The 12,078-nt window shown below is 48.0% G+C and overlaps 1 protein-coding gene across 1 annotated transcript in view; it reads right to left on the bottom strand.

Annotated features, from left to right (window-relative positions):
- Positions 1 to 12,078, bottom strand: part of LOC149467450 (sodium- and chloride-dependent creatine transporter 1-like) — a 110,670-nt gene that overhangs the window by 55,938 nt on the left and 42,654 nt on the right. The window contains exons 2-3 of the mRNA XM_089671646.1: positions 9,992 to 10,243; positions 153 to 284 (exon numbers count right to left, since the gene is read on the bottom strand). Of these exons, the coding sequence (XP_089527772.1) occupies positions 153 to 284; positions 9,992 to 10,243 (384 nt within the window). The remainder of the gene's footprint in view (positions 1 to 152; positions 285 to 9,991; positions 10,244 to 12,078) is intronic.

Genomic DNA, 12,078 nt, shown 5'->3' with positions numbered 1-12,078 from the left:
TACGACTAAATGCCTAAATTGAGTTGCTGCCATATGATTGGCTCATTAACAATTTGGTTACTAAGCAATTGAACAAGTGTACCAGTGTACAAGTGAGTGTATAAGCTGTTCTCTGCATGGACACCATCTGGGCTCCACCATGAAGACCTTACCTTTGAAAAGCGGAGCGATGTTCCACGCTGCAATTCCTCCTTGCTTCATGAACTGACCCAAAGCAATTTCTAAGAAGAACACTGGGATTCCACCCACAAACACGATCAGCAAGTAGGGAATGAGAAACACACCTATGGAAAAACAAAATGGGTGCTCAAGAACATTGGCATACCATGGTGTATCTGAACTGGAACAATCAACACTTCTGTAGATTCTGTAGCATCCTACACATGAGCTCTGGACTGACTACATGAATGAGGATGATCCTAACACCAAGAACATTGGCATATTATAGTGTATATGGACTGGAGCAATCAACGCTTCTGTAGCATCCTACACATGAGCTCTGGACTGACTACATGAATGAGGATGGTCCTAACACCAAGAACATTGGCATACCATGGTGTATCTGGACTGGAGCAATCAAAGCTTCTGTAGCTTCCTACACATGAGCTCTGGACTGACTACATGAATGAGGATGGTCCTAACACCAAGAACATTGGCATACCATGGTGTATCTGGACTGGAGCAATCAACGCTTCTGTAGCTTCCTACACATGAGCTCTGGACTGACTACATGAATGAGGATGGTCCTAACACCAAAAACATTGGCACACCATGGTGTATCTGGACTGGAGCAATCAACGCTTCTGTAGCTTCCTACACATGAGCTCTGGACTGACTACATGAATGAGGATGGTCCTAACACCAAGAACATTGGCATACCATGGTGTATCTGGACTGAAGCAATCAACGCTTCTGTAGCTTCCTACACATGAGCTCTGGACTGACTACATGAATGAGGATGGTCCTAACACCAAGAACATTGGCATACCATGGTGTATCTGGACTGGAGCAATCAAAGCTTCTGTAGCTTCCTACACATGAGCTCTGGACTGACTACATGAATGAGGATGGTCCTAACACCAAAAACATTGGCACACCATGGTGTATCTGGACTGGAGCAATCAAAGCTTCTGTAGCTTCCTACACATGAGCTCTGGACTGACTACATGAATAAGGATGGTCCTAACACCATGAATGACCTGACAATAGGTACTTGTAGTTAAACTGAGGAAAGTCAGAGTCAGTAACACTGGTTTCCACCTGTTGGTCACTCACTATACTGGGTGATTCTATTTAATGTATTTATTACAGGCATTTATATATAGCAGCATGTAAAAATGTATGGAAGGCTTTCACATCAGCCCCTCTCACATATATACATACTAGGGCCAATGTAGACAGGAGCCAATTAACACAGCCCCATGTTTTTAATTGGGCTTTCTGCCCGCACTTACAGTATTTGCAGAGAACCCCCCCCCCATCTGATCACTAATAGCCCCCATTCTGAAGTGTGAATGAGGCCTTAACCATTAATATTTAAATTGGTTGTACAGGCTGAAGGAATTCAGGGTGCATCTCCCCTACCCCCCCCCCCCTTACAGCCACCCCTAATACCTGAGCCCGGTCTTAATCCAGTGATGTACACAAGAGCCTCAGCTATCCCGGCTCTCTCCCTTCTTACTGGCTCAATCACTGGCTCGGTCAATCACAGTCAGTGAAGAGGGAGCGGGGGCAGGGCTGAGCTGTGCTCTGTGTGTCTTATGGACACAGAGAGCAGGGCTCGGGAGCAAGCACACACAAGTGCCCCCAGAGCAAGTGGCTTGTGGGGGCATTCATCAGGGGGAAGGAGTTAGGAGTGCCAGTGGGGGACCCAAATAAATTTAGAAGTTTATATTTACTAAAACAATTGCATTTCCTTGTTGTGTGTACTGTGAGAGACCAGATATAGTGAATGTAGGGTCCGGGGAGAGCAGATATAGTGAATGCAGGGTCCGGGGAGAGCGGATATAGTGAATGCAGGGTCCGGGGAGAGCGGATATAGTGAATGCAGGGTCCGGGGAGAGCGGATATAGTGAATGCAGGGTCCGGGGAGAGCGGATATAGTGAATGCAGGGTCCGGGGAGAGCGGATATAGTGAATGCAGGGTCCGGGGAGACCGGATATAGTGAATGCAGGGTCCGGGGAGAGCAGATATAGTGAATGCAGGGTCGGGGGAGACCGGATATAGTGACAGCAGGGTCCGGGGAGACCGGATATAGTGACAGCAGGGTCCGGGGAGACCGGATATAGTGAATGCAGGGTCCGGGGAGACCGGATATAGTGAATGCAGGGTCCGGGGAGAGCGGATATAGCGAATGCAGGGTCCGGGGAGACCGGATATAGTGAATGCAGGGTCCGGGGAGACCGGATATAGTGAATGCAGGGTCCGGGGAGAGCAGATATAGTGAATGCAGGGTCCGGGGAGAGCAGATATAGTGAATGCAGGGTCCAGGGAAGAGCGGATACAGTGAATGCGGGGTCCAGGGAGAGTGGATATAGTGAATGCAGGGTCCAGGGAGAGTGGATATAGTGAATGCCGGGTCCAGGGAGACCAGATATAGTGAACGCAGGGTCCGGGGAGACCAGATATAGTGAACGCAGGGTCTTGGGTTTAGTAACACTTTAACATAGGCCCTTTTTTTAAATTAAATTGTATTAATATTTTGTTTATAGAAAGCATAGAAAGTAAAAAAATTTTTTTTGCCAAATAATATCACCATAAGAAGGTCTTGCTTGTCCATGGGAAAAAAATATATACTGCATGTATTACTTTGTGTTCTTAAAGTGTATGTAAACCCCCCAAAAATGTAATAATGAGTATTGAAATATATATATATATATAAAAAAAATGTATATATATATATATATATATATATATATATATAAATAAAAAAATAAATACGTATATAAATATATATATATATATATAGTAAATCTTGAGAGAAGAAGATATCGGAAGAAAAAGAAGAGCTGTAGAGTGTGAATCCTTTTTGTGTCCATGTAGCAGGATAGAATTTCCCAGGAATCTCCCGCACACATCCTTCTTGTACAACGCAGTCTATTCAGTGGTTCTCCTCTATGTAAATCAGTGGCATTCATCACTGTTGGGTCATAGTGGCAGTTGTATGGAAATGCTATGGAGAGGGAGTCTCCAGTCTTCTGCTTCATAAGCGGAGATGTGAGATACAGGAGCATGCTGTGTCACATGTATAATTCATCAACCTTCAAATCTTCCTCTATCCTTTCCTTATCCCGTACCTCCGGGCGATATTTTCTTTAACCAATGACACTTTTTTCCCTCCTCCCTCCCCTCGCTGCAGCAGATTTCCATTTTTAGAGTGTGTGATTCTCCGAGACGTTGGATGGTGGGGGGGGGGAGGCTCTCATTACTGTTTGCTCCTTTTATATAGGTCAGTCCAGCTTATTAAAGAGAAACGAGTTAGGCCGACCATACATGGGTCGAAATTCGAACGACTTTTCATCCGAAAATCGGACCTAAGAATTAACAGATTTTCGCTCTGTTAATGGGTCAATGGCACCGGCCGATTTTCGTTGTTCCTCCCCTTTTCGGTGATCGGGCATGTTGGAAAATTCATGAAAAATTACTGATTTTCAAATTCATTGGTGGCACCATCGGATTACAGAACGTACAATGTTTTCGATTTATGCTCGAAGAACTGTTTGGGATTCGACCCATGTATGGCCTGCTTTCACTTTTTTTTCTGGAAAAGGGAACTAACCCTTTAAGATAGTGACATTAAATTTCTGTAGGTTTCAATTTAAGGGCTGGATGGGTTCTTGCTACTACCCAATATGTCCCATCTCTGAGCTTTTGGATTGAAGACCATTCAACTGCCAATAGTGGCAAATCCAAAGACAAATAATGGCATCGCACTCTACCAATGGACCACGCATGCAAACATTATTGGGGTGTGTAGCTGTGGGAATGGAAACTCTTTGCTTTTATATAGGTCAGTCCAGCTTATTAACCACTTGCCTACCAGGCACTTATACCCCCTTATTTACCAGGCCAATTTTCAGCTTTCAGCGCTGCCGCACTTTGATTGACAATTGCGCGGTCATGCAACATTGTACCCATATGAAATTTTGATCATTTTTTTCTCACAAATAGAGCTTTCTTTTGGTGGTATTTAATTGCCACTGGGCACTTTACTTTTTGCGCTATAAATAAAAAAAGTGCAAAAAATTTGAAAAAAAAAAAGTTTCTTTGTTTCTTTTATAAAATTTTTCAAACAGGTATTTTTTCTCCTTCACTGATGTGCGTTGATGAGGCAGCACTGATGGGCACTGATAGGCGGCACTGATGGGCACTGATAGGCAGCACTAAAGGGCACTGATAGGCAGTACTAATGAGGTGGCACGGATAGGCGGCACTGATAGACAGCACTAATGAGGTGTCACGGATAGGCGGCACTAATATGCAGCACTGATAGGCGGCACTGATAGGTGACACTGATGATGGGTACTGATAGACGGCACTGACTGGCATCACTGCTGGGCACTGACTGGCGGCACTGACTGGCACAACCCCTGGGCACTGACTGGTGGCACTGACTGGCAGCACTGCTGGGCTGCACTGGTGGGTGGCACTGGTGGGCAGCACTGGTGGGTGGGCACAGGTGGGTGGCACTGGTGGGCACAGGTGGGTGGGCACAGGTGGGTGGCACTGCTGGGCACAGGTAGGTGGCACTTCTGGGCACAGGTAGGTGGCACTGCAGAGTGGCACAGGTGGGTGCACTGCTGGGCACAGGTGGGTGCACTGCTGGGCACGGGTGGGTGGAGCTAGTGGGCGCACTGCTGGGCACAGGTGGGCGGAACTTGCGGGTGGCACTGCTGGGCACCGATCATCAGGGCACTGATCATCAGTGCCCTGATGATCAGTGCCGATCCCCGCTCTGACAACTGCCGGTCCTCGGCAGTACTTTCCTCACGATCTGACAGCGTGAGGAAAGTGCAGCCGAGAACCGGCACTTGCATTTCCCTCTGATCAGCGTGTCATTGGACACCGCTGATCACGTGGTAAAAGGCCGCTGTGATTGGCCTTTTACCACATCACGTGATCAGCTGTGTCCGTAGGACACAGCGATCACGGAGATCGCCTTGTGCGCACCCCCTGGGGCACGCAGGAGAGCGCGTTCTGGGAGGACGTCATATGACGTCCACCCAGAACTGGCCGGCCACAGTGCAGCTGTCATTCGGCTATCTGCGGTCGGCAGCTAGTTAAAGAGAAACGTTATAAGGAGTTAGGCCGGCCATACACGGGTCGAAATTCGACTGATTTTTCGCTGTGTTAGTGGGTCAGTGGCACCAGCCGATTTTCATGGTTCCTCCCCTTTTTGGTGATCGGGTATGTTGGAACATTTGTGAAAAACTACCGATTTTCGACTCAATGCTGGTCAAATCCTACACTCGTTTTTTCCAAAAAGAATATGCGCACAAGCTGTGACCTGGAAGGAACAGACATTTTTCCTGCTATATGGGGTGAACTTTATGACTTGGTGGGCCGATTTTCGAAATCATTGATGGCATCGGAATACCGAGCAAATGACGTTTTTGATTTTCGGGCGAAAATTCGTTGTAACTTCGAACCATGTATGGCCTGCATAAGTTATCCTCAAAAATTAGTGGAGGTCAAAGGGACAAGAAAGGGACCAGAACAGAAGCGTGCACAGACTGATCTCCCACCTCGTCTCGCCCTGGATCCTTACTAGTTTTGGGCCCCTATGAATTTTGTACCAAGGGCAACTGCCTCTGTGACCCCACCCATGCTACAGACACTGTCTGACCCGCCCCAAAACTTATGTGGGGGTATAAGAGTATATTTGACAGATCAAAATGGAGCAAACAAGAGTTCATTTTTCTGGTTTACGTAAACCAAGGTTAATTGAGAAGGTATATAGTGTATGCAGTGGCGTCCCAAGGCAGGTGCGGGGGGTGCATCCCGCACCGGGTGACACCGACCGCACAGGGTGACACCGGACCCACTCCACGAAAAGGTAAGTTGTAAAGCAAGCCGACGATCCCCGCAGGATGGATCCGAACCATCCTACAGGGATCGTCAGCTTTCTTTACATCTTACCTTTTCTTGGAGCGGGTCCGGTGTCACCCCGTAAAGGTTGCATGCCGACGATCCCGCAGAATGGATCGGATCTTCAGATTGGGGAGCATAATGGATCGGACTCTGATCCATTATGCTAAATCCGCAGATCCCATCCATCCTGTGGGGATCGTCGGCATGCAACCTATACGGGGTGACACCGGACCCTCTCCACAAAAAGGTTAAAATGTAAAGAAAGCCGACGATCCCCGCGGGATGGATCCGATCTGCGGATTGAGCATAATGGATCCGAGTCCGATCCATTATGCTCAATCCGCAGATCCGATCCATTCTATGGGGATCGTCGGAGGGGGTGTCACCAACTGTTACCACACCGGGTGACACCAACCCTAGGGATGCCTCTGAGTGTACAATCACTATTAGAAAAATCCAACCAATGACTCAACTTCTATGAAGGCCCAATAAGGCGATCCACGATAGAAGTAGTTATTTCAGGACACCATTCTGCTGTCCTGGTAATGGAACATCCGGAACATCCAGGAATAGATTTAGAAATAGCTTTCAATCTTAAAAGCTTCTTCTCACGTGCTGCGAACTCTCTGCAGAATGCAAAATCCCATTTCCAGGGCTGTTTCTATTCCAGGACCTTGCAAAGTATCACATGGAATGTGACTGAAGATCATTATACTGTGATTAATTCTCCTTCGTCTTTGTGGGAGGAAGACACTCACCGCTGAGTGAACAGTAGGGCTGTGTTGAATCATGTGCCGGCTTTTGTCACTCGGTGACACCAGTGGTCAGAATTACATGAATAATGTGTGCCTGGCCCCTCTCAAAAGGCCGTAGAAAAAAATTTCCATTCCTACAGCTACGCACCCCAATAATGTTTGCATGGGTGGTCCATTGGTAGAGTGCGATGCCATTATTTGTCTTTGGATTTGCCACTATCAGGGGCGGACTGGCCATTTGGAAACTCGGGCACTGCCCGAGGGCCTGGGGTCAGTAGGGGGCCCCATGAGATGCCCCTGGTACCCTTTTCATAGGCTTTTTTGAGTCTGGGCAAGGACGCAGGGGCCCCATGACCCCTATTGCCCGGGGGCCCCATGAGTTGTCAGTCCACCCCTGGCCACTATTGGCAGTTGAATGGTCTTCAATTCAAAAGCACAGAGATGGGACATATTGGGTAGTAGCAAGAACCCATCCAGCCCTTAACCTCTTGGCGCCGGCCGAACGCACATGTGCGGCCTCCTGGCGTCTGGGCCTAGGCGCCGAGCGGCCGCACATTTGCGTTCTATTAAAAAAAAAAAACATATGTGCTGAGAGCGTGCGCCCTGCCCGCTCCCAGCACACACATTCGGTACTCACAGAAAGGTCCCGATCTCCTCTTTCGATCGGGACCTTTCCCGATCATGTGACCACCGTGACAGCAAATCATGGCGGTCACATGACCCTAAAGCCCCGCCCCACATCCTTAAAGGGCCGGGAGGCGCTGGCGCCAAGGGTTTAAATTGAAACCTACAGGAATTTAATGTCACTATCTTAAAGGGCTAGTTCCCTTTTTCAGAAAAAAAAGTGAAAAGGTGAACTAAAGCAGGCCATGCATGGGTCGAATTCCAAACAATTTTTAGAGCGAAAATCAAAAACATCGTTCGTTCTGTAATCCGATGGTGCCACCAATGATTTTGAAAATCATTTTTCATGAATTTTCCAGCATGTCTGATAAACGAAATGGGGAGGAACCACGGAAATTGGCTGGTGCCATTGCCCCACTAACAGAACAAAATTCTTAGGTCCGAATTTCGAACGAAAATCGTTCGGAATTCGACTCATTTATGGCCTGCTTTAGACCCTACCCACTGCCCTGGTCTCCGCTGTTCATACTTTCGCAGGGGTGTATTTACCACAAGGCAAACAAGGCATTTGCCTAGAGCGGCATTTTTCAAGGGGGCAGCACCACTCCCTGGAAGAAGGGACAGAAGAAGCAATACACACAGCATGGGGACCAGGTGGGAGGCTGCGGGCTGCTTGACAGTATATGCAGAGCCTGACTCTCATTCTAGGGGATGTCTGGAGCGGTGAAGGTGAGTGTCTTTCTCTCTCTTGCTGGGAGGAGGTTGGGAGGTGGGGTGGCCGGTGTATGGAGGGTGGTGGTAGTGAAAGGCTCTCTCAGGTGGGGGGTGGTGTTGGTTGGTGTCAGGTTCTCTCCGCGGGGGGGCGGACGATTTTTTTGTTGCCTAGGGCAGCACAAAACCTAAAAACACCACTGCCTTCGTGGGTGTTGAGCTGTCAGTTCCCACCCAGGCAGCGTAGTGGTTCAGGTAGTTGAAATTCCTGATTTTCTTCCCCTTTTTTTTGAAGGGCTTCCAGAATAGATCAGGGCGATTCTGATTGGTCTTTCAACACGTGACTACTTTAATGAAAATCGCTCTGATCTGTCCTGAGAGCACTACAGAGACAAAGGGAAGAAGAATGGGGATTTCAGATTTCTGCACCCCTACACCTGCTGCGTGGGGACTGACAGCTCATCATCCACAGATGTAAGTACAGCAGGGACTGGGAGGTTGGGGAGGGTGATAGCTTACTTTTTTTTTTTTCTAAAAGGTGAACTTTTACTTTAAAGAGAAACTACATTAGACATAGCGTCCTTTTTTTCAACTTTATACATTTGTAAATTACCATTGTATACAAGGTCCAGGACTATTTCTGGGTTTTCTAAAGAGCAGGGGCTGACTGACCATTCGAGCACTCGGGCACTGCCTGAGGGCCCGGGGTCAGTAGGGGGCCCCATGAAATGCCCCAGGTACCTTTTTATAGGCTTTTTTGAGTGTGGGCAAGGACACAGGGGCCCCATGATCCCCTATTGCCCAGGGGCCCCATGAGTTGTCAGTCTGCCCCTGCTAAAGAGAGATCAAATCAGAAGCTGTTTGCCTTCAGACTCTCTGACACTGATTAAGACTTCAAAGATAGATGTCTGAACAGAGCAGGGATGGTGGTCAAGGGAAAGGTCACTGCTTTGACTCATTCAGTTGTGTGTAAATACTGTATAACCTTAGGAATTAGGCTGTGTAAAAAGAAAGAAAGGAAGAAAAACACTATACATTATACATTATACTATATACTTTGGGTGGGGGGCCCATGGAACACAGCTCACTTTGGAGAGGTGGGGAAACCCCTGTCTCAGCTCCGCATATCCCTCCTATGTGTAAGTCACCCTGTACCTGTTAGGGGTACAGGGTGATCTGTCCTAATATTGGGGAGGGGGGCTGTTGATTGTTTAATGCCATGTGGTTGCATCCCATTGTTCTATTGTGTGTCTTGCTTGGGAGCAGGGGTGGACTGACCATTCAAGCTCTCGAGCACTGCCTGAGGGCCCAGGGTCAGTAGAGATGCCCCTGGTACCTTTCATTGGCTTTTTCATAGGCTTTTTTGGGTGTGGGCGAGGACACAGGGGCCCCATGATCCCCTATTGCCCAGGGACCCCATGAGTTGTCAGTCCTCCCCTGCTTGGGAGCAAACTATTATGGGATGTATGTGTTTATGTGTATTGGCTTGGTAGGGGGTGTCTCCAGAAGCCCTCCCTCCTGATGGGACTGTCTGCTGGTGTGTCTCTTGTTACTAAATGTAGATTGCCCCGCCCTGTGTCATTATGCAGGGAGGGGGGGTTGTTCCCTTGAATGTATATATCTTGTATCTGTGTTAAAAGAAACTAGTCTACTTCCTGGTTTACTTCAAGACTGGTGTTGTCTAGTCTTGTATGGTCTGCTGTGGTGTCTGTTGTCGGTGTTCGTAAGGGGAAGCGGTATTCTAACGGAAGTACCCAAGCGCAGTCTGGGGTCGGTTCCATTACAATTTCCTTTAAGACACCCCTCTTACCTCCTCCATTCTTGTAGCAAAGATAAGGAAACCGCCACACATTTCCCAGACCGACTGCAAATCCTACACAGGACATGATGAAGTCCATCTGTCGAGTCCAGGTCTCTCGCTCTGGAATGGGTATTTTAACCGGGCCCATGGTGGGCAGCACCAGAGGAGCGATGACGGCCTTTTCATCCGAAACTGCTTCCCCCCCTCCTGCTGTCTCAGATCCCTCCATTTCTGGGGCCCTCGAGCACGCCCCATCTTTCTCTGTAGGAAGAGAAAAAAAAAAAAAAAAAAGACTTCAGCTTCATAAAACTCAGTTTTGTAACCGATCAACATGCAACACAGCTCTGAACCATCAAAGAAAAATTGGCCTCTGATATAAAGGTGTGTAAAGGAAGCGCTATCAGTTGACCAAAGCCATGACTGTACTTTTACTTTTTATATCATCATTGCAGGGATGGAAATGATAAATTTGACTGCAATAGAGAACACTAATGTTGCCCATAAAAAAAAATGGCAAATTTCTGGGATTATCAGCCTCTTTCAACAAGACTTTGTTTTGCCACCAACAGTCTCAATGGTTTCGTGGTTTTGAGCGACCGTTATTAGGTTTGTTGGTCATTTTTTTCTAATATAAACTTGTTGAAAGTTGTTGATTTTTAAAATTGCCATGGGTGTGGCCAGTCTTAGAGTTCTCTTCTATCATGCATGCTTACACAAGAGTACATGTATTATGCTCACACTTTTCTGCTCAGAGCAGTTTGGACAATCATCTATTATCCTTTTCTGCAAGTATATGGACAGCCAAGTATCTCACACACAACCAGGGGCGGACTGACAACTCATGGGGCCCCCGGGCAATAGGGGATCATGGGGCCCCTGTGTCCTTGCCCAAACTCAAAAAAGCCTATGAAAAAGGTAGCAGGGGCATCTCATGGGGCCCCCTACTGACCCCGGGCCCTCGGGCAGTGCCCGGGTTTCCAAATGCTCAGTCCGCCCCTGCACACAACCTAAATAATTGACAGGATGCCTTCTTTGCTCTTGTGCTCCATCCTGGAAAATGACTACCCCTAAAGATATAATTTACAGTATATGTTACATGTACTAATATAGCGCCATCAATTTATGCAGTGCTTTACATCTATGTTGTACATTCACATCAGTTCCTGCCCTCAAAGAGCTTACAATCTAAGATACCTAATTCACATTCACACGTATATGTAGCGCCCCTCTAGTTAGTCAGGGGGAGCTAGGTAGGTTTTTAGTAGAGGCTGGATAGCAGACTGGGCATGAGCCAGCCTGGGTGTGAGTCAGCCAACTCACTTTACGTCAGGGCTGAGGGCTCTGCAGGTCAGTTCCCTGATACCTCCCCCTGCTCTAGAAGCATGAGAAGTCTCTAGAAGGCAGTGGATGGGGGTGGGGAGGGGCTGATCTGCACACTTAAGGGACTCTGGCCAATCCCCAAGCAGGAGGCTTGGCATGGGGCCAGGGCAGCCCTTAAGTGTGACTGAGCCTGCTCAGCAGCAGGAGAGTATCAGGTGGAAGATGAAGTAAAGGCTGAATGTGGAGCTAGGGAGTAGGGTTAACCTACAGCAGAGTTGCTGGACAGGAGGATCTCTCAGCTTCACTGACCCCTGAGAGAGGACAGCCTGGGTAGCATTGAAGGAGCCAGCCCAGCGTAAGGCCTGAAGGCAACCACCAACCCACAAGCTTGCAGGGGAGGACTGAGTGAGTAATCCTGCACCCCCTAGACCAGATAAGGGGAGAGGGCAGTCAGGTGGGAAACCTATAGGGGAACCCAAAACGTAGAAACTCCTAAGGGAGTAGTGCTACATACACATACAAGGGCCAATTTAGACAGGAGCCAATTAACCTACCAGTCTGTCTTTGGAGTGTGGGAGGAAATCCACACAGGCACAGGGAGAACATGCCACCTCCAGGCAGGTAGTGCTGTGGTTGGGATCTAAACCAACTACCCTTGTGCTGCTTGTTGGATGTACTAACAACTTAGCCACTGTGGTACACTTTAGGGGAATTTTAGCTGCACGCGTATTCTCTATGTTTGGCACAGACTAATCAATCCCAGATATTTAAGCGTT

The sequence above is a fragment of the Staurois parvus genome, unplaced genomic scaffold (genome assembly GCF_062004578.1).
Source record: "Staurois parvus isolate SC_StPar_1 unplaced genomic scaffold, SC_StPar_1.0 ptg000111l, whole genome shotgun sequence".
Lineage (NCBI taxonomy): Eukaryota > Metazoa > Chordata > Amphibia > Anura > Ranidae > Staurois > Staurois parvus.
This window is presented reverse-complemented; position numbering and strand designations above follow the sequence as displayed.